This window comes from Nuphar pumila, chromosome 10, assembly GCF_984573655.1.
Source record: "Nuphar pumila chromosome 10, dmNupPumi1.hap1.1, whole genome shotgun sequence".
In the NCBI taxonomy this organism is placed as follows: Eukaryota; Viridiplantae; Streptophyta; class Magnoliopsida; order Nymphaeales; family Nymphaeaceae; genus Nuphar; species Nuphar pumila.
Window position 1 is genome coordinate 112,686,216 of NC_143258.1, and position 24,662 is coordinate 112,710,877.

General features: G+C 36.1%; 1 protein-coding gene across 2 annotated transcripts in view; it reads left to right on the plus strand.

The window, feature by feature from the left end:
* Positions 1 to 8,024, plus strand: part of LOC149827954 (uncharacterized) — a 30,198-nt gene extending 22,174 nt beyond the window's left edge. For both annotated transcript variants that reach the window (XM_090019744.1, XM_090019745.1), the window contains one exon: positions 7,064 to 8,024. In XM_090019744.1, the coding sequence (XP_089875870.1) occupies positions 7,064 to 7,630 (567 nt within the window). In that variant the 3' untranslated portion in view covers positions 7,631 to 8,024. The remainder of the gene's footprint in view (positions 1 to 7,063) is intronic.
* Positions 8,025 to 24,662: the final 16,638 nt, after the last annotated feature.

A 24,662-nucleotide genomic window follows, 5' to 3' on the forward strand; every position in this document is an offset into this window, starting at 1 on the left:
TGATCCCTCCCCGTAGCAAAGCTAGCTTGTTTGACATAATGAACCTTGCCAATTCTCAACCTTGAGAACGATTCTTCTCCAAAAAATCCGGAGAGGATGATGCAAGTGTAGTAGCGGGATGCAATCTGAATCTATTTTTGGTCCAATTTTTTTAGTTTAAATATTTTTCTTTATTTGGGTCTTTTAGTAGTGGATATTTGATCTATATAAATGATCCATATCTGATTTAGAAGTTTAATAGGGTTAGGAAATTTTCTTAATTAAAGGCTTATGAAAATAGGAAGTCTAAATCTTTTAGGATTAGAATCCCTCATCTATATATAGATGAGAGGTCTAGGAGTTCAAGGTTGTTCAGAGTTGAGATGAATTATTTTTAGATACTTTAAATTCTTGTTATTTTCTTATTTTCCTTAGAATTTCCTGTTATTTCTAGTTATTTATTGATTTCTTAGTTAATTTTATCTATTTCTAGATAATTTAGTTTCATAGTTGTGTTTTGGTATTGATATGTGGGTTTCAAGCAAGGTTGTAAGTATTGTATCGTTACCCGTATCAGTCAGGCCCAAAATAAGATACATATCGTATCATATCGTAAAAGTCATAATTTTTTAATAATTTTTTTCTAAAAATTCCAAAAAGTCATAAAAAATCAGAAAAAAAAATCTAAAAAAAAAAATCATAACACATGAAACAATTATTAATTTGCAAAAAATACAACCATAAAACCACATATGAATAATTTATGTCTCTATGAGCTGCATAAGACATCATCAAACATCAACTATCCTTGTGTATAAAAAAATAAGACAGCACAACACAATAATACATAAGTGACACAAATATCCCAAGTATTAGAAACTAACGACTTCTCTAACAAAGTTGACTCTAGTCTTTCACCAAGGTTGTTCAGGTCGTATGGTATGGTAATGAAAATCTCTTTTTTTGTGTTATATGTCTAGACCTTGGCATACACTGCTTTAAATGAATGTTTTGGACTTTGGATTGAAACCTTTCATTCACTTGAATATTTATTTCATGCGAATTCATACTTGAAGTCTTCAATTGGCACTAGGGTGCGTGGATACCCCTTAAAAGAAGGTGTATCGTAATAGAGATTTTTTACCTTAACCCACTTGAGTAAAAAAATGGTTGAAATGCACTCTTACTTGAGAAAACTATAAAATTCCTCTCCCTTGCGCACAGATCGACCCTCAAATCGCTCTCACGACTCCTAGGGTATGTGGATACCCCTCTAATGGCTTCTACACAAATGAGGAAGTTGGTCCTCAAGAGGTCTTTAAAACCCAAAAAATAAAAAACAAGTTTCGGCCATTTTTAATGTGCGCTGAAAGTGTATCGTACAATACACCCTGTATCGTATGACACGACATGATACCGGGTTGTATCATACGATACAGATACGATTCACACTCGTATCATGATACGAGTGTGTATCGTATCGCTTTTGCCCATAATAACGATACATATTGTACGATACTTACAACATTGGTTCAAGAATGACCTTCCTAATACCTTGCATTGAAGATACATGAGGTAGAGTGCCTCTGCCATTCTTGTAAACCAAACCATTTGTAAGAGTTTCTTTTATATGCCTCAAAATCCTCTTTTTCTCTTTAATGTGACTTTTTTAGTGGCATGCATAAACTGAGAGACCTCATTAATTAGTTATACTAAGTGTGGTCTAGTAGAAGTCAAATATGGAAGTACATCAGAAATACTTCCTGTACCTCTTCAGCTTACTAAGATGATCATCACTTTTTTGACCTTCCTATAGATGTGTGGTGTCTTTGTTGATTTTCACTCAAGCATGCCACTTTTCTGCAAAAGATCTTGTAAATGTATACACTAAGTTGGTATTAAGGAATCATCTAACTGATCTACTTATACCCCAAAACTCCTAAATCCTTTGTATGAAACCTTTTATGCAAGATCTTTTTGAAGTCTTCAATCTTGTCAATGTCATTCTAAGTAATGACAATGTCATCCACATAAACTAATACTATCATCATACCTCCAGAAACATGATGAACAAACTAAGTCACACTAACTTTTAATGAAGCTAAGTGATCTAATCACTCACTTCATTGAATGTCTTAAACTGAGCTTTGGAAGCCTATTTTAGACTAAAATCTCTTAAGCTTCAGAACTGTGCCTCAGAGATCAGCCTTGGAATGAGGTATGGATATTTGATGAAGACTTGCTCATGTAGATCCCGATATAAGAAGACATTTTTCATGTTAAATTAGTGTAGTCTTCATCTCAATGTAGCAGCTAGATACAAAACTACATGGATAGTCCTCATGATCACAATGTTTCATTGAAGTTCATACTCTCGGATGTAACTTTTTGAAACCAACCTGGATTTATATCTTTTAATGCTCTCATCAGCTCTTATACTTTTTTTTATAGGCCTAGCAACATCTATCTATGTTATCAACTACTTCCAACTATTATACTTGTGAAGAACCTTAATTTCTTCATTAATGGCCTTAAACCATCGAGGATTTTGAGATACTTTGCAGAAATATTGTTATTTTCCTTGAGAGAGAGAGAGAGAGTTGTAGTTAACATCCAAAGAAAAAGAGTTGTAACTAATCCATTTGTCTAGCAAGCATGAAGCCCGCAATTATTGAGCTCTAGTGGATCTCCTTAGCTGTTTTGCTTACTCAGCTGCCACATTCTTTAAACCACTTGAGGCATTAGATGACTGCAAACCTCTAGCTGGTTGTTGTACCTCATTTGCAATATCACTCAAGGAATTAGATGGATGCAAATATTTAGGTGACTTGTACCTCATCTACAATAAATTGTGTGCCACTAGACTCTTTATAACACCTTCCATAAACTTGAAAGGACTGGGGAAAGGACTCTGGCTGATGTGTGGGTATCCATTTAGCCAAGCATTATTAAATAATGGTTGCATGTGTCTTGCCTGAGTTGTCTAAAGATTCTAAACAGCACAATCGGATCTATCAGCCTAGTCAATGGCTCTATGTATCAGAGACAGCTCTGTGGAAGTTGGTGTGTTGTGATTTGTGAACATCTTGCCCACTTTGAAAATATGGCAGAAAAGCTAAGCAATGGGTTGGTTTGACACCCAATAGAATGATTTCCCACACAATTTTCTGTACCATCTCCATTGAAAGCCACATGGCATGATATGAGAACATAATTAATAGTGTAATCAAAGCATCATATATCCTAACTGTTTATCATCATAATCAAGGAATTGAAAAACCTGCACTCTTGGAAAAAACTTATCGCATAAGGAGCCATTAATGTGCACATAAAATGCTATATCCAAAAACTCAATGATGAAAATAATTTGTTAAAAAGAATGAAATATAGTGAGTCTCAACCCAAGGTGGTTCCTAACCTGTGGTTTATGAGATATACGATAGAGTGGAAGGCCTAAAGATTTGCCTTAGCTTGGACTCTTTCATCATAATGAAGCAGTTTTCATAATATGCCTATGCTCACTCTCTGTGATTCCATCACACTCATGTTCTCAGACTAAACATTTCATGCAAGATACCATTAACATGTAGGTATCTTCTTAATGTATTTAATGTGTATTCACCACTACCATCACTCTCAACAGTGAATATCTTACATAAATTTGTGTTTAATTTTATACTTAAAATGCTACAAAATAGTAAGCACTTGGTCTTTAACTTTGAGAAAGAATATTTAGGTATAGCTATTGTAGTCATCCACAAAATGCCATAATAACAAGATCTGGAAAGAGATGACATAGGAGTTGGTCCTCAAAGATCATTATGAATCAATCCACAAGAAAATATAGTTCTTTTCTTAGATTGTTTTCAGGTCTCTTACAAATATAACAAGAACAACACAAAGAAGCTCTAGAAATCTTATTCTTTATAGGAATAAGATTCTTATTACATAAAAAATTAAGAAAATTAATGCAATGACCAAGTCTTCTATATCATAACTTGATCTCTTTATTGTGATACTCTAAGCCATTAATACCCACAATGAGTACGAAAATTGAGTGGGGCAATAGTGATGATTGATCTTCATTTGTGACTTAGAAGCCTTTACATCTTTTGAAAACAAATATTCACTTTGTGTGAAAATTGTTCATAGATATGAATGATGAAAAAGCAAAGATGAAAAGTTAGTTTGGTGAGACAATTAAAAAACATAGATAAGATTATATTGAATACTAGGAACCACAAAAGTGTCAAACAAGTACATAATGTCAAATCTAATAGGAGCAACTGCAGTTCTCACGTGAGTGTTGCAAATGTTTTCTATCAATGGTGACAATGTTACCTAAAACATAATATGGTATGACATTGAGAAGCTTACCCGAGTCACTTGTCATGTTATGCTGTCCCAGATTCAAGAATTCACACATTAATATGCGGTCGACTAACAGTAGGCTACACATTAAATTTTGATATCCAAGGATTACGCACATTTACACTTGTTGCCAATGGGTGTACCAAAGGCTTATGTTGCATGTTCATATGGCTGAAATTCACAGTTAATGCATTGATATCCTATGTGCTGGCCTGAGAAGAAGCATATGATGTGCTGACCTAAGAAGAAGCATATGAGGCAACATGCAGAGCCTATAGGTCATGGTCCTTGAAAGGGAGTACTAGCAAGAGCCCAAAATCTGCCTAGAATAGGTGTCATAAGTGGCGATAAGTGTGAACATATCTTCAATAGAAATTCAGGCTCTTATGAATCGCTTCCCACGTGAGAGAGCCTGGACTAGGACTTAGTGGTATAGAAAGAAGACTAAATCCATGACCATATTGTCGACTTCTTTCCCTACTAGCATTTAGAGGTTGAATTGCAGTATTAGCTGCAAGTAAGACTTCATAATGTGGTTCGCAAGCATCTAATCCACAAAGATGCTTAACATTAGCTCATATTTTAAAAACATGGTTCCAAGCTCATTAAAAGATGGTCGTGGAACCTGACCAACATCAATCATGGTAAACATATCATACTCCAGGCACATACCATGAATAATCTTCAGGGAATACTTTCATCCAAAATCGATGCTCCAATAGGTATCAGCTAGTTAGTAACAGACTTGTATTCCAAGATAGGGAACTACATCTCTTTATCTCTGTCAATTCCCCTTTAAGATGATAAATATTGGAGATGGAAATTTGCTTCAACCGTTGGTGAAAAATAAGCCAAAACTCTTTGGTTGATACTTTTTCGTAGGAACTTGCAAGAGAACCTCTTGTAATATGGTGACTGTAATGAATGCAAAGAATCAATTGATCATTCTTCCACCATGTAACGTAGGTAGGATTCTTGACTGTGGTACTCAATTAAGCTGCCGTCCTTATTTTTTCTTTAACAAACTCTATAGATACTTTTAGAGACCCATCAAGTCAAGACTACCTATGAAGGTAATAAAGTTCGAAAAATCTAACTTACCAATGTCAAGTTGATTAAGGAATGAAAAATTCAATGAGATGCCATGAATGGCAAAGAACAAATAGGAGGGACAAATCAAGATATGAAGTATGAACAAATGTTGCAGGTCTATTGAATGCTGATTAGCAGAAAAATAATTTTGTTTTGTAGAAGAGAGAAAAAGATTCAAGAAAGGAGAGAGAATAAATGAACTGGATGTGGTCAAAACACTGCTGACATCAGGTAGTACCTAGCTTGACATCAGCAAGATGATGTCAGCAGATTTTCTGATATCGACTTCTTCCTTTTTTTTGTTGCTTAATCACAGATTTGAACTAAAAGGGTAGATCAGATCTCTTTGTTTCTCAAAGAAGCTGAGCAGCAAGAATCTCAAACGAGGGGTTTAGATGTGACAATATCTTAGATATTAAAGAAAAGAGGGCATCAAATTAACAAATAAATGAAAAAAATAAAGAACCATTGGTAAATATCGAAAAGAAATCAAGAAAAAAAAGGCAAATCATGCATCAAGAAAAGAAGATGAAGATGTGAAGGAGAAGAGAATGATCAAACAATAGTTAATAAATGGGAAATGCCTTATCATGAAAGAGGTTAAACAATACTTGATAAATGTCTTATCACTTGTCTACTTTGATGCCATGTTAATCTTCCCTTCATATTTGTGCCTTATAAGAATAAAGAAAAAACATAGCCCAAGAAGAAGAGAATGAGGAAGAGAGGAGCTGCAGCCAAAGGTGTCCCTTTGAGGCATCTCCTCTTTTGTGTGTGTGTTAACAAGAATACCCTTGGTAAAGATACAATAATACAAAAAACAATGACATTTATGCCCTTATGTACAGTTTGGTTATCCTCAACACGGACCTTATAGAAGTACCCATGTTACATAAGATAAAAACAGAGTTTCTGTAGTGTCAGAAATTTCACTGGAGTGTTCAAAGGCTTTCAATGAAGATGGTTGGCATTTAGAAATACTAAGCATGACCAAACAATCATGTTCAAGGCTTGACAACAAGTTTCGTAAATGCAAATTATGCTCCCTGTTATGTGGATTCCTTTTCAGTTACTCGCATCATATGTTGATGAAATGGATGGGTTCTGAAATCCCCTGATACTGTTGTCATTGTTGTGATGCAGGTAGCACTAGGACATTAGATGCATATTTCAAGAATAAACTCGAGTTTAAACAAAAAAACAAAGTTTGATACATTTTTAGCTGGAATAACTTATAATGCTGTCAAAAACAGGTGTAACTTTTGGAAATCTATTTTCTTTTTTATCAGAAAATGCCTAGATATTATGCTGGAGGCATTATGTTTGGATTTTCACAGTTGGAATGAAAATTGTCATGGCATGATCTCATGTGATCGACCTCCTGTTTATTTTGATTCCTACTAAAGCCTATTTTCATGTGTGGACAAATGCTGCTGAATTTAGATGAACTGAAAGCCAACACACACCAGTGGTAATTTGAACCAATTGGACTAAAATACGTCACTGCTATCTTGCGCTAAGACTGGTCAATGCTCAGCATCATCGTATGAAACTTAGATAAGATGGCCATCATGCATTTCGATACTTTTTTGAATTGCTTAATTTGTTTTATGTGCACCAGGGTTTCATCTACATATCTTCAGTAATTGATAGTGATGGAGATCACCAGTCGGCCTCACAGAGAGCGGGACTCAACGCATTGTATAGAGCAGCAACAGAAGCATCAAAACTCCTCATAGTTTCAAGGGTCGCCAATGAGAAGGTTCTCCCGTGGATGGTTTCCTCATCAGGTGCAATTCGGTGCTTTGATACAGTCTCTCTCAGCCAGAAACTCTCGCTGCACCGGCACGCTATCAAGCCAATCCTTATTCATCTCTTCCTTTGGGACCGAGCCTGCACCAGTCGTGCGGGTGTGACTGCTAAACGGCCACCACCTCCGTCACCACCACCTCCATCACCACCACCACCACCTCCATCACCACCACCATCATCACCACCACCACCACCACCACCACCGTCAGCACCACCAGTGCAGTCAACATTTCCGCCTGAGCTCCGGGCATCGTCTGCTCATTCTGATGCCTGGTTAGCTGACGAACAGGGAGGCATGAGATTAAGCAGAGATACAGCTGGGGAATTCTCATTCAGGCTAGAAGACTTATCCTTGCCTGTCAACAACTGGGTTTGATAGTCCCCTCCTTTCTCTCTTGGTACCGTGGCATGTTACCAGAGTCTACGTGAGTCTCAATCAAGGACATGAAAGCGCTTTGACTTTAATATGATAATAAATGACAAAGATGACCCTAACGATGCATCGATCTCTCCTTGGTACTAGGCTGGGGATCGGCATGTTTTTGTCACAGAATAAAGTCAAAGAGTCCATACTGGATTTTCATCAACATGATGGTCTTTCCTGTCCTTGACTAAGAATTTCACGAATACTTTGGTAGTTTTGCCCCTTTTTTTTGTACATAGGACTAGCTGTTATATATGTCTGTTTCTAAACAATGGACTTGGTGAACCACAACGCTGTATTTTAGCAGTTCACTAGCTTGGTGAATTATTGCTACTATGTTGCTTATCAATCTGTTTTTTTTTTTTGGATTTTTTGCAAATTGGTGCCGCCTTATAGCCAATTTGCAAAATAATCTCTGCCTTATGCCATTTTAGAAATCTGTCCTTCCCTTTCTCACCATTATTACAAATTGGTTCTTCTGGCAACAGCTGTTAGTTTGACCATGGTTCAAAATGCCTTTCATAATAGTTGCTTGCATTAAGTTTTTGCAAATTAGTCCCTGCCATCTTTACATTTTGCAAATGGGTCCTCCTGTAAGGGTAGAACCATCAGTTTGACTGCCCTTTAACAGTTATCATCAGGAAAGCTAACAGTTGTTAACCTCTAGAACTGATTTGCTAGGGTTAATGAAAAGGCAGGGACCGATTTGCAAATTGGCTATAAGGCAGGGACCAATTTGCAAAAAACATGTTTTTTAAGGATATTTTAAAAATGTTTTGAAGGATCGTTGCTTATGTATCTGTTGCACTACAATAATGGGGGTAAGAAGAGTCTACCCTTTCAATGTAGGAAATGGACGGGGAGTTTTATTATAATTTGCATCCTTACCATATTAGGAACTTAGTATAATAAAGATTGACAGCCAAAAACATTGATAGTTGGGAGATGGATATGCATAAGAGGATGTTTAGACTGCATAGAGGATGCCACCATCCTATCCAACTGAGGAATGGAAGAGTAAAATAGAAAAAGCATGTTAAATGGGAAAAGCTAACGTTTTTCTCTTTTTGTTTTTGTTTAAGGAAAAATCCATTTAGGGGCCAACCTTTTGCCCTTAATTCCAAATATGAGAAACATAATTTTGAAATTTCAAATATGGGCTAAACTTTTTCATAAAACTGTAAAATAAGGGCCTAAAGTCAACACCCATCATATTGGAATTGACAAGTCCTTAATTTTTTATTTTTTGTATTATCCCTTAAAACTGAAAATTACTTATGCCCTATTTGGAAATTAGGTGTACAACAACAACAACTATGGCTTCATCCCAAAACAATTGGGGTCGGCGATATGAACCAACAAAGAAAATCATTTTGGGTCTTCCACATGAATTCTTCTCCTCTAATCATTTCTATCCAATGTCATGTCCTCGGTGAGGTTCAAAGCACATCACATCCATTCGTAAATTAAATTTAAATGTTCATCACATAAATAAAAGTGCATACATCTAGTTTTAAATTTAATAATTCAAATAATCAAAGAATGTTCCTGAGATCCAAATGATTGGTTCAAATGATACCCTCGCAACAGCTCAGAACCCTTTCATAATTGCTCACTCATTACTTGTATTTATATAAAAGTAGGGGTCAAACTTCAATAACTCTTAGTAGAAAATATACTAATCATGCATGCATATGTGAACTAAGAATACATGGCATCAACAACAATAAGAACTCATATCTTTCCCATAATCATAACAAGATTTTAAATTGATCATGCACAATCAATGCTTCATGCAACATATAAGAAAACATGATGAAATACATGAATATGCATATGAATTATTAGGGTATGTTTTCACGTAAGTTTGCACATAATAAATTTGTTCATGTATAAGGTCTTTGTTTCTCTTTTTATCACTCATGCAGGTACACATATGTCAAATCATCGCAATAAAGAAGACCACTCGAGTGTTTATTATGCTATGTATTTTAAATTTTTACGAGTGACTTATTGTAGTGGATCTACTGAGAGCGGTCCAATGTCGAGAGAAAACCCACCAGTAATAGCAAACATAATTGATCTTAACACTTCTGCAGAAGACATGAACTTACCATCCAGAACAATATTCAGTAGTCTGGGTCTCTTACCACCTATGGACTGAAGACCAGGTGAGTCGCGGTGCAACAATACTCTCACTAAACAAAATAATATTAGCCACACAGGGGGTACCACCTACCCTCTCCAAGGTAGATTAGGATTTTCAATAAAATATACACTTGTGAGGTATACTGAGGGAATCCCCAACATAGGACTATCTTTATTAAGGGCATAGGTAGATATGACATATTCATGGGGGTAGTCCATTGCATTTAGTATATATGGTTCTCATTTGGAACCTCTACTCAGCATACATTAATGAGCTCACAAGTGCATACATAGGATTTTCATAATTACATGCATAAATTCATGACATGCTCAAATCGACATTGGAAATTACATGCCAAATATAATTCAATTATGCATATAGGGCACCATATAGGTTCCTCGAACCTCAATTAATTCACGTGCATTCATGTATTTTCATGTCTCATAGCACAACAATTCATTTACATATGCAATATAGTCATTGATGCTCTTTTAACACTATTTTGGTTCCTTGAACCAGGAAGCTCATTTGGAAGCATTCACATGTGTAACATGAAATATGCCCTAACATTGTATCATAAATATATGTTGTATATCATTCTCATTCAAGCATGTAAACATATCATGCATTTATTTAACCTTATGATTGAAAATTATAGCATATGCATAATCATATATTCGTATTCAAATACCAACACAATTAACATCATTTAGACCACATTATATTTAAATAATTTATGTGTCCAATTGGTTCAATTTTGAACATCATTTATGTCCAGCTGGTTCACTTTCTGAATTATGACATATATTTAAACATAATTTCTAACTTGAAATAACATGAATAGAATTTATCAGTTGAAATAAATTTTGTTATGGCTAGAATACAGTGAAATAAAATTTAAAATTTTAACAATAGATGCTCAAATGTGTTAGCTAACTATAGTCACAAACCTTGCCACAATCAGACTCCGGATCAGAGAGAAATAAATGTTTTAGTAAAACTGGTTTTCTGTTCACTAATAGACTTGTCTGGTTTGGCCTTACCGAGGAGGCATCAACCAATGAATTTATAGAATGAGATAAATTTTGTAAATTTTTTTGTAGTTAGATAAATGTGTCTAGCATAATCTTCATATAAATCAGGTCTAAACTTCATCTTATCTTTGATTTAAAATTTACGCACCACAGTCTGTGTATGTTTCATAACGGACTCTCTTCCAGAAATTTTAGAGTTTTGAACCAACTTTCGTGATTTTTAATTCACAAACCAAAATGAATCTGAACATAAAAAATTTATCATGTGTTTTTTATTATAACAACTACCACACATAAAATTTTTAGCCACAAACATGTATGAATTTAGAAAAATAAAATTCACAAATTCAGGTATATCATTACAGAATTCTCTTAGGACAAAAAAAAAATTCTAACTTGCAAAGGTCGTATCACCCAATCTGGACCTCAAACAGAGCCAAAAAAAATTTAGGACTTTTCATGCATCTGGAACATTCTTCTAAAATTTGAGAATTTTTTTATTCACCATTTAAGAGAACGATAACAAGAAGAGACTGGGCCCCAACAACAATGGGGTAATCGGTGTCCGAGGTGCCACCATTCTCATGTTGGACAGTTGTGCCCTCCTGACTCAGGTGCCTATTTCTATTGTCGTGAGTTGGGCCATCATCTCCTGTGGTGTCCTAAGAACGTGGCCAACATGCAAAGAAGAGTAGATGATAAGGCGACTGATATGCAGAAATGGATAGCGATGAAGATCCTTGTCGACAGAGCCTCAAACTTTAAGGATTTTCAAAAAGTGCAAGAGAGGGATGAGCAAATTCTCCCGAGCAACATGGTGGGGGTGGCACGGGATGCTTCGCAAAAGCGAAGGCACACAAGCAATAAGAGGGAATATCTTAAGCAATTCACGAACCACTCACAGAGGAAGTGTCTTAGTGCATTGGAAGCTGAAGAAGACATACTGATGACAAGAAATAATCAGTTGGGGGAGCCCAACCCCAACAGTAGCTGTGATATCAACCCTAACAATAGAGCAAGCTGAATTGGATTAGGAAAGGACAAATTCTTTTAAGAATAGAAATATGTAATATCTGAGAATTTTCAATGCATTTGGATATCAATTGAGTGGTTATAATTTTTAATACCTGGATTTGACTAACCTAAAATCTTAAAGTTGTGTGTATTCATATTCATACTTTTGTCGGATTCAAACCCTTAATTGGATCCTACTTTGGATACAAGATCCGACCAATTGGACTTAGATCAAGGTAGATATCAAAAAATATCTGACCCAACTGACATCTTTATATTCATGATTCTTATTGGATAAATTCTAATTAATGTGATTAAATCTAATTGATTGAATTAGATATAGATAACATCTGGGTCAACTTTAGTAGACATTAGTGCATGTCAAATATTTTAATAGGTTGATGTTGTACTAAGATGGGAGCAGTTGAAGACAGTAGGAGATATCAGAAGCTTTCTTGATCTGGTAGGATACTACAAATGCTTTATACATGATTTTTTGGGGATCGCTTTGCCTATGTCTAATCTTCTGAGGAAGGGAGCTAAATTCAAGTGGACGAAAAACTGTGAGGAGAACTTTTGGATCCTGAAGAATAAGCTTACTACTGCACCTGTTTTAACCTTGTTGTCTGGTCAAGGTAGATTTTTTGTGTACACAGATGCTTCGGGTACAAGTTTGGGATGCATATTAATTCAGAATGGTAGAGTCATAACCTATGCATCCTATCAGCTGAATGTTCATGAACAAAACTAGCCAACCCACGACCTAGAGTTGTTAGCTATAGTGTTTGCTTTGAAAATATGACAACACTAATTGTATAGGGAACAGTTCGAAGTCTTCATTGATGATAAAAGCTTGAAGTACTTGTTCTCTAAAAAAGAACTGAACATACGGCAGAGGCGATGATTGAAATTCATCAAGGACTATGAATTTACTATTTTCTATCACTCTGAAAAGGCAAACATAGTGGCAAACTCTCTTAACTGCAAAGCTAGTAGTACATTGACCAGTCATAGAGATTATTAGAAGATTTTGTATAGTGGAAGTGTAACACCTGAAAACTTTCGATATTCTTGATCAGTTATAATATATAAGTAGTGGATATTTTGATGACTTGTTTTATGATTTTTTAATGCACGGTTGTGTTCATATCAAAAATTCGAAGAGAATGAAAGTGATTTCGTCCAAATCGAAATTCTTATAAGCTTAAACCATGCTTGACAATACCAAGGAAAAAATCATAATTTTAAGGTCTATTTTATAAGTTTCTAACACATTGTTGCATTCGTATCAATTATAAGAAAGACGATTTTGATTTCGTCAAAAACGGAGCTCGTATGCTCTTGAAAGGCAACCGACAAAAATTAAAGGGTAAAATGGTCATTTAATAAATATCACAAGAATATTTATGACCAGAGGGTCATAATTTTCCATGACCTGGTTGACTAAGTTCAATCAATTATTGAAATTCATACTTTCATAAAAACATTATTGAAAGTTTTAATTTTTGGTTGCAAAATGGAATTAAGAAGAATAACTAGGAAGTAGTTAGAAAATAATTAAAATGTAACTAACTAACCTAGAGACCAACCAGATTAGATCTAATTGGATCATCTAGATATGGCAAGATCCATCCCTTCACTTCCCATGGGGTGCATCCAGTTTTTGGAAATTAACACTTGCAAGGAAGGAGACTTAACATAAAGGGTTGGGTGTTGCTACTTGGCAACATCACAACCCTCTCCCTCCCCTATTTAAAGGGCTGACCCCTTGTCTCTTTCAAACCATTCTCCCTCTCCCACTCACTCAAGTGACTCCATCTCCCTCTCCTCCTTCACCACCAGTGGTGGTGACCCAGCTGCCTAACCCTAACTCACCTTCCTTAGCTCTACACAATTTCACCACCTGCAACCAATCTACCAGCCCCTAGTCTGCACCCCTTAGCCCTGTTGAGCTCGCTTCCCTGGCCGGCCTGCATGCTATGAGCGATACCATCTACTGGTACTTGTAGAACCTTCCGACACCATCTACTGGCTCAAGGAAGGGATTCCAGCAATCATACTTGTCACTAAGTAATTACACAATTGATGGAAAAACTCATAGGTGAATTTATAGTATGGGGGTTTTCCATACACACTAAATATAATACCACTTGAAGTTAAGCAATGAGACCACCTGCAAAAAGATCATCAGAAGAGGTACTGTAATCTCTTCACCATGGATTCTAGCCCATATTAGCATCTAAGTCGGGGGCTTGCTACACAGTAGGAGTTACCTGTAGATTTGTCAATAATACAGGAGGAACTCTCTTTTCACCATTTTCAATATAAAACTATGTTATGAACCCACATTAACTCCTCATTTTCAAGAAAAGGTTGATGGTTGTTCATAGAAAAGCATACCACCATTTATCCCCTGTTACGAAAATATCTCATCTGAATCCCTTCCGCATAACTTGTATCTGTTGAGCCAACGTTTGACTGAGCTCACCCATCCTCTACCAGCATGCTATCATACCCAAGCTTCAACCCACCTCCAGAAATCTATATATCGACCCATACTTAAATTCTGAACAACCTATTGTTGTTTATGACCACACGTCATAACCTCTAAATTCCAGGTGAAGCATTCGTTGAATCCCCTTTTCTTTTCTTTTTTTTCTTTTTTTTAGATTCTTATAGTGATGTTTAAACCTTGCGTCTCTTGCAATGAGCCCTTACCATAGGCTCTCGGAATAAGACTTTATCTCTTACCGTCTGATCTGGATTAGACTTACAACGCCATGTCAATATGAAACGGACAAACCAATGCAAGGGATGTTAAACATAGCAGAAACAATGAAGACATATTATCGATGGATCAAAACTTCAGAAATAGCCAATAATCATTTACAAGACGCTGAAGATAAGATGACTAAAAAAAACACAGGAAATATGGACAACGACGATGAGGGAAAAAGAAAATTTCACATATTTGGATTGGGCATCGACACTGTGAAGTCAGATGGCCAATCGATGCAGCCATTGATTCAAAATGAATTGGCTGATGCTTCTATCGCCGAGGGTAACTAGATCAGGTAATGCGCAAACGCTAATTCACACCAAAGCATGTAAATCATACTAAATTGCAAATGCGACAGAGGAGTACCGGAGTTTGAGAATTCCATTGATCCAAAACTAGATTATAAGGGCCTTCGATACCAGAACCATCAAAATGCATTTAAAGATGAACCGAACATGTTATGCAAAGTAAAACTAAAGGGTTTAAATATTATGAAATGAAGCAAGACAGGAAATCCTAATATTAACGAAGATCAAAAGATAATGGCCAATGAAAACAGAACATCTAATTTTGCGAACAAAGATAATAACATGAATCAGGTAGTTCAAAAATTCTCAAAAAAAAAATTGAAATGAAAGCAAAACAGAGAATCGACAGAAGAATATGATTGGGTCTAGATAAAACACATAAGATGATTGAATCTGATAATCATAAGCGAAAACTAAAAAAGTGCAAATCGACGAAACAAACAAAACACAAGAACTGTTGGAACGTGATTATTCCTCTTGCTGTAGCACAAGGGTGGATTGGTGCTGCACAGGCAACCCAACACCACCAGAAGTGCGTTAATGGAAGCCTAAAACAGAAAACCCAAAAGAAAAATAAATCGGAGAAGTGGAAGGGAAAGGATGGTTGCTCACCTGTAGTCACAGCTTCAGAGTGATCGACTTCTTTTGCGCTGAAGACTGGATCGATCTTCCTCACCAATGGAGAAAAGGGAAACAGAAAAACAAGATGAGAGGAAGAGGAAAAAGGGGATCAGAGGGTGATCGTGGGTGAAGGGAGGTGAATAACCAATCGGATGGAGGGAGAAGAAGAAGTAGATGCGATGGTGAAGATTGAGAATGCGCTAACAATCGATGCCTTTAGCCTTCCCCTGTGGTCTCCCTTTATAGCGGGAGGCCGTTAGGGAAGTTACGAATTTGGTATTGAAAATTGTTTTAAAACTTCAGAGAGGCGGCTCCCTTTTCAAAGATTTTCTAAAAGGGGGTTTTTAAAAAAAATCCATTTTCAAAAGAAAAAGGGGTATTCTAAACTATTATTTTTTTGTATTTTTCTTTTCTATTTTCATTTTTTTGTTCTTTTTCTTTGCATTTTCCATTTTTTTTGTGTTTTTGATATAAAAAATTTGAAAACTAAAGGGTTTTTAAACTAATTTTGCAAAATTTTAAAGATATTTACAAAAGAAGTGTTTTCTGAGAGTTCGGGTTTCAATTTTGAAAATTTCTTCAGAAAACTGATTTTTTAAAGAAGAAACTCAAGTCTGATGGAATTATTGATAAATTTAAAGCAAGATTAGTTGCTAAGGTTTTTTCTCAAAAAGAAGGATTAGATTATGTTGACACATATTCACCTATTGCAAAATTTGCCTCAATAAAGATAATTCTTGCTATTGTAGCTCACTACGACCTAGATTTACATCAAATGAAAGTTAAAACTGTTTTTCTTAATGATGAGCTTAAGGAAACCATTTTTATGGAGCAACCTTAAGGTTATATAATAAAAGGCAAAGAAGATAAAGTATATAGGTTGAAATTTTTCCTATACGAATTAAACAATTACCACGTCAGTGGTACTTAAAGTTTCATAAGGTTATTACATCATTAGGGTTTGTGGCAAATAAATTTGATCATTGTGTTTATGTCTGAAAAAGTAAGAGTAAATTTGTTATTCTCTCACTATATGGACATTCTTCTGACTAGAAATGACAACGATATGATTGTCAAAACTAAGTCATGGTTGAATTCTCAGTTCGAAATGAAAGACATGGGAGAAACATCCTATATTCTTGAAATTAAAATCACTCGAGATAAAAACTCTAAACTTTTAAGCTTGAGTCAAGAAAGATGTATAAATCATATACTCAAGAAATTTAAAATGAGTGATTGTAAGCAGAACACCAGTGGTAAAAGGTGTCAAGTTGAGTAAGAATGATAGTTGAGGTGATTGACAGGAAAAGCTTAATGTCCCTCATGCACAAGCTGTTGAAAGCTTGATGTATGTTGTGTTATGCACAAGGCCTGATATCAACTTTATTGTTGGTCTCGTTAGTTGCTACCAGAGTAATCCTGGATGGCCACACTGGCAAGTAGTAAAAAGAATATTTTGATATTTAAAATGGAATATAAACTTGAAATTATGTTTTCAAGGTGATTCTTTAGAATTAACTGGATATTCTAATGTTGACTTTGCAAGCAGTGGAGATGATAGTAAATCCACCTCTAGATATGTTTTCTTCCTGGGAGGAGGAACAATTTCCTGGTCTTATAAAAAACAAGGTTGTGTAGCTCAACATACTCAGGAAGCTGAATATATTGCATGCAATGCAGCTGTCACATTTGCCATTTGGATAAGCCGCTTCATCAATGATTTGAAGCAAGAAATAACCAGCAGGCCAGTCTAGATTTATTATGATAATCAGGCTACCATCTCTCTTATGAAGAGTGGAGCTGATAATTTAAAAAACAAACATATAATGGTAAAGTACCATTATATTCATGATATGATTAAAAGGAATTAAATCAAAGTCAGTTATTTACATAAATCTGGTATGATTGTTGATCCTTTAACAAAGGGCATATCAGAGGAAATGTTTTCGAAACATGTATTCTGTATCAGATTAAGATATATCTAACAAAGACATGTCCAGATGAGATACTGTAAAATATAACTCATTCCAGGAATATTGATGTAAGGGAAATACTTCAATAGTGGGAGGCTAAATCATGCATCTTGTTTTGTCTCACATGGCCAAGCGTGAGATGTTGATCTATTGAGATCTTCGTGGCCATGTTTCACAGAGAGTCTCACCCATTGAAGAGAGAGGTGGGCCCACTCTCTCTCTAATGGGAGAAACTTCCTAGATGAGGGCCTTATCTAAAATGAAGTGCACCTCATTTTGAATAAGCTCAATTGTGAAATGGTTAAACAAATTTCAGCTGAGTTATCAGCTACCCAGGAGGGAGTAAATCTCTCTAACTACTTTACTCACTTATTTAAACAAGAGAGGGATTGCTCACCAAAATACGAAATATCATGTGAAAGCAAACCCCTTCTAAAGAAGGTAGTAAACAACTCCCGCAATCCCTCCATCTAATTCGGGACCTACAGAGAGTGATCTTGAGCAGCGTGCAACCTCAATGATGGAGTCTACCGACGATGGTGATGGCAGGGTCAATCGTCTGATTGGCCAGGTTGTTGATTCAGTGGTCAACAATGAGTTAGATGGTGAATGGACTTTGCAGCATGCACGTGAAGTTGTTCACGTTGGAGTTTAAGCAGACGGTGTAGCAAGGTTTGCTGACATGAGGACGATGGGTGCTCATTCTTGGGCTCAAGTTGTGGGTTGTGCGATGATCCAGACCTGCTGCCACCACTAGATGATGGAGGTAACAATTCAATTCATATCCCTCAGAATTTTTACGCTGAGAAAGGAAAAACTTTGTACTATTTGGTTTGCAAGTAGGATACAAAGTCGATGGAGAGGAAGTTCTATGTTTTGAAGTTGTGTAAAAGATGGAATCTGAAGTCGAAACCAGTTTTTTCCACTTTACCCGATAATGAGTTCTTGGTTCGCTTCAGTAGACATGAGGATTTGTTATCGGTGATGCGTCGAGGGCCTTGGAGCATAGTCGGAGGGACATTCTTGAGGGAGCTGTGGGATGAGACATGTATACCTAAGTTCCATGGCTTGCGATCAATCCCAGTATGGGTTAGGGTTTGTCGTCTTCAACCCACGCTATGTTGCAATGATGTGTTTTGTTTAGTTGTGAAAGCTCTTGATGGGAAGTTGATTGTGGTTGATGAGCCAACTGCCTCTCAAGTTTGTTTCCACTTTGCCAGGATATTAATTGAAGCGAAAGTTAATGTTGGACAACCGGATTTGATTTCTATTACGTTGAGTAATTCTTTTTTCAGGGGATTTACGTTTTGAATATGAATCTGGCACCCGTGTGTGTAGGAAAAGGACTCGTGATGAAACTAATTGCAAACAAAAAGAACAAATTAAAAAAGCAACTTACTATACACGATTTACGTGGTTCCATGTTTGTGATCACCTACGTTCACGGGCCAAAAACTCTACTCAACTCGACGACCTGAGTAGGTTTCATTATTGAGAGTCTCTATATAGTTTTTACAATTAGATAGTTCAAGCATATCTGGACTCTCTCTCTCTCTCTATGATTATCGTGAACTCCTCTTATCATTATATCTTGACTCTCTCTCTCTCAATGATTATCGTTGATAATATCTGGACTCTCTCTCTTTATGTTTAACGTGAACCCCTCTTGGCCCGAGTTGGTTATTATCGATAACCTTCATTTGGTTATCAACAAACTCCATTTGCCTTAGCCTTTGATGACCACATATTTGGTTAGCCACCTCATCGTGCTCCTCATCATGGACTTCCTTATCACATATTTGTTTGGCAACCTCATTGTACTCCTCATCATGGATTTCTTAATCACATTTGATTGGGCACCTCATTGTGCTCCTCCTTATCATGAACTTATCACATATTCGGTTATGCCCCTTCATGTGCATTAGACGATTGTACCTCTTGTGCTCCTCCTTATCATTAACATTATCATTCTCCCTCAAGCTGGAGTTGTGGTGAATCCACAGTCCAAGTTTGCTACAAAGTCGATCAAAGGTAATTCGAGGAAGTGCCTTGGTCAAAATGCCAGCTATCTGTTGTGACGAAGGAACAAACTTAGTGATAAGACTGCCATGAGCCACCTTTTCCCGAACAAAGTGAAAATCAATATCAACATGCTTTATGCGAGAATAAAATATTGGTTTAATGATCACGTGAAGAGCTGAAAGATTGTCACAAAATAGAATAGGCGGTTCAGATAAATATATCCTGATGTCTCAAAGAATAAACGATAACCATGTAAGTTCGGTTGTAGTCAACGCCATTGCCTTGTATTCAGCTTCTGTGTTGGAACGAGCCATTGTGTGTTGTTTCTTATCACTCCAAGATATGCAATTGGCTCCAAGGAAGGTGCAAAAGCCTGTGGTGGACCTTCTGGTAAGAGGACAACCTGCCCTATCTGCATCAGGGAAAGCATATAACTAAATTTGAGTATTAGCCAATAATCGCATTTCATACTCAATGGTACCATGAATATATTGCAAAATTCTTTTCACCATTTGAAAGTGGGAATTTTGCATGAATTGACTAACATAATTTACGTTGTATGAGATGTCTGGTAGTAAATGTCAAATATTGTAACCCTCTAACCAAACTTCTATATATAGTACAGTCATAGAATAATTTTTTACTTTTTTTTTGTAGGACAAAGATTATGTCATAGGAGTGGAGACGGGCTTGGTGCCAAGCATCTGAGCACGATCTCATAAATCATAAGCATATTGTTTATGATTCAGGAATAGGCCTTGAGAGAAGTGATGATCCTCGATTCCTAGAAAGTAGTGAAGATAGCCTAGATCTTTCATGGCAAACTCATAGCTAACTTTGGCAACAAACTCATTTAACATAGTTTGTTTCCTATGAGAATAATATCATTAACATAAAGTAGAACAAGCATTGTCCCATGATGACTTTGATAAATAAACAGGAATGATTCTGCAACGCTGGAATAAAATCCCATAGAGAACAAGAATGTACCAAACTTGTCATACCAAGCTCGTTGAGCTTATTTCAATCCATACAAAGCTCTATTTAATTTACACACAAAATAAGGTTTATCTTTATCACGGTACCCAAGGGGTGATCAATATAGACATCTTGAGTCAGAAACCCATGTAAAAACACATTCTTAACATCTAACTGTTTGATATCCTAGTTATAGGCAAGAGCAATTGTCAAAACAATTCTAATTGATGGAAGTTTTATGACACGAGAGGTCTCTGCAAAATCAACTCCAGGTATTTGACTGAACCCTTTAGCCACTAAATGAGCTTTAAGGCATTCTACGCTTCCATCACTTTTAATTTTTGTTTTAAACACCCATCTACTCTCGATCACATTCATATTAGACATGTGAGGAACTAAAACCCACATTTCATTATGTTATAATGCAAGCAAATCTTCTTCCATAGCTTGACACTAGTTTGGACTCTTCAAAGCCTCATTAATAATGTTTGGTTCCAGTGATACAGTTAGAGCCAAGAAGTATTTAGGATTTAGTTTGATTATTCCTTCTTTCGATCGTGTGATCATATGATGAATGTTCTGAACATTTGTCTCAGCAACATTAGAATTCTTAGGTTGAATAACATCTTCTTCCGGTTGAGCATCAAGCTTAAGAGAAATTGGATTTCCATGAGTCTCATGGTTATCAAGATCTTGAGAATCATTTGGACTCTCAGTGGGAAGACTAGACGTGTTATCTTAGAGAGCACTAGTTTGACGGTTATCATCAATGTAGCTCTTCTCCATAAAAGTATCATCTTGCTGACAATGGTTTGAATCAATAAAACTTACTAGTTCTTCATTGTCAGATATAAACGAAAACAGTTTGACAGGAGCTCTGTATGGAAAAAACATGTTAATCAAACACATGTCTGGATATAAAAACACGGTTAGTAGGAGAGTAAAGACACATGTATCCCTTATAAAACTCGTTGTATCCAAAAAATACACATGGTAGATACTGTGTTTCATACTTATTTTTGTTATAGTCTCTAATATAGGGAAAACATTTGCAGCCAAATGATCTAAGGCATGAAAAATCCAATTGTTTTTTTGTTAATAACTCAAATGGTGACTTCATATGAAGATTTGGAAATAAAAATCTATTAATCAACCACACAGTTGTGGAGAAGGCTTCCACCCAAAAACGTATTGGAATATTACTATGAAAAATCATAGTTAATCCTAGTTCAGTAATAGAGCGGTGTTTACGCTCTACCATTCCATTTTGTTCTGGCATTTTTTAGCAGACTTTAATATGTTTGATGCATTTTTCTTTCAAATATTTTTTCAGCACATAGCTATTTTTCAAACTGAGTAATCACCAAATTATAAAATTCAATAAATTTTGTTGTGAGCTCATATTTGGCCTTTAACGGATAAAACCATGTGAATCTAGAATATTCATCAAGAAATATAGTATAAAACTTGAATTGTTGAAAAGAAGATATAGGTGTCAGTCCCTACAAACCACAATGAACCTTATCAAATGATTGAGAACAATGTTCATCAACTTAAAGGAACAACAACTTACACATTTTTCCCATTTGGCAACTCGAGCATACTAAAGAGAATTTAATCTGTGCGGTTACCTCAATAAAATTGTTTTTAACTAGAAAATCAAATAGGTGCATATTGGGATGGCCGAGTCTCGCGTGTCAGACATCCTTGCTAACATATCAAAATCATGTAGAATAGACTTGCTTATTCTCCAGCGTGACTCCATACAGGACACCAATTCTATTGCCCGTCACCGCTGCCTTGTTGTTGACTTGATCCTTCACCAAAAAACTGTTAGACAAGAACTCAAAGGAATAAGGGATGTTAGATGTTAACTGGCTAACAAAAATCATATTCTTCTTAATTTCAAGGACAACAAGAACATTTTCAAGAATCAATTCTTTGCTTCCAACCTTTAAGTTTGTCCTTTCAGTGTGAATAATAGCAAGTTTAGAGCCATCACCAATCATAATTTTTTTTTAATCATAATACTTATTAAGATTGTCAAGTTTACCTTCAGCTGAAGTAACATGAGTAGTTTCTCTTGTATCTGGAAACCATGCATTATCTTGACCATCAGAGAGTTTTAATGTTGTGGGTGCTTGGAGAACATCTTCTGCTTGAAATGTCTGATTAAATCGCTGCCAATAATTGATAGCATTGTGATTTGGCTTGAAACAAATTTGACAGGTCACACCATTTTCTTTATTTTTTGATTGAATTTGATTTCCTACTTGACCATTGAAAGGATTCTTTTGTGCTGAATTATTTCCATGATTTATGGTTTGACCTGCTTGAGTGAACTCACGACCTTTTAAAGAGAACTGTTGTTTTTTATCGGAGTATCAATATTTTTTATTTCCAGTTCTTTGACTAAAAGATGTTGAGTGATTGTTCACTCCATACAAATCACATCTAGTTTGATGACTTTGCAACAACCTGACAGCTTGTTCATATGACGAGGTTGGTGACTTTAGGATGGTTGTAACAAATGATTTGTAACCAGCTCCAAGCTCATTTAATAACCAAAACACCTTGGTGTCATCATCAATAGGTTTGCCTATGGCTGCAAGCTCATCACATATATTTTTGAAACTATTTATATAATCGACTATAGACATTTCATTCTTTCGATGCAGTTGCAACTTTTAAACAAGAAAGAACTCATGTTCTTTAGATACATGAGCAAAGAAGGTTATTAGAACATTTCATACCTCTCGAGGTTTATAGTCCAACAACAATTCCAAGGACTTCTTCTACAAGAGTACTAGTAATCCATCCTCCCAGTAAAGGGTATGATTTCCTCCATGCCATGTATTCGGGATTTATAACAACACTAGTTAGAGTCTGCATATATTGAGGAGGCGTGGGGTATTCCCCATCAAGAAAGCTTGCCATATCTTGGATTTTAACAAGACCAAGAAACTGAGTTTGTCATAATAGAAAGTTTCTATGATTAAGTTTGATTGTCACAAAATTAGTGACATTCAAGTTAAACAAGTATGGATATTTCACCGATGAAGTCGACTCGATTGAGATGGCAGCCATAATGAGAAAATTAATATGAATGCAAAAATACCCTCATCAGGCTATTAGCTTTAATACCATGAAAACAAAATGAACAAATTGAAAAAGCAACTTACTACACACGATTTACGTGGTTCGATGTTTGTGATCACCTACGTCTATGAGCCAAAACTCTACTCAACTCGACTACCTGAATAGGTTCCATTATTGAGAGTCTTTATATAGTTTTTACAATTAGATAGTTCAAGTATATTTGGACTCTCTCTCTCTATGATTATCGTGAAGTCCTCTTATCATAATATCTGGACTCACTCTCTATGATTATCGTTGATAATATTTGAACTCTCTCTCTCTCTCTCTCTCTCTCTCTTTATTTTTTAACATGAACTCCTTTTGGCCTGAGTTGGTTATTATCGATAACCTTCATTTGGTTAACAACAGACTCCATTTGCCTTAGCCTTTAATAACCACATATTCGGTTAGCCACCTCATAGTGCTCCTCATCAAGGACTTCCATATTACATATTCGGTTGGCCACCTCATCGTGCTCCTCCTTATCATGAACTTTCTTATCACATATTTGGTTATGCCTCTTCATGTGCATCAGATGATTATGCCTCTTGTGCTCTTCCTTATCGTGCTCCTCCTTGTCATTAACATTGTCACTAATTGCCCACATAAGAAATTGAAGGCCACTTTTAATGTGAATCAGAAGCGAGATGGATGCAGCACGTCTTGAAGAGGAAGGTGGCTCGGGTATGGGTACCTAAGACCTCTACAGAGAGGACTAATGTGTTCAAGGTCCTCAGTGGGTTGGATGAGCATCTGGATTATGCTCCTGATAATCTGATGGCAGTGGATGAGATGCATGGGCATCAAAGTTCGAATATTTTTCACTCTAGAGAATCAGGTGGTGGCAGCCAGCAGGTAGAACATGTCATTTGTGATCAGCCGGGTGTTCAGGATACGGTTGTACAATTAGTTGTTGAAACTTCAGCCATGGAGCCGATACAGGTTGAGGATTCTGGAAAGGTGTTTGT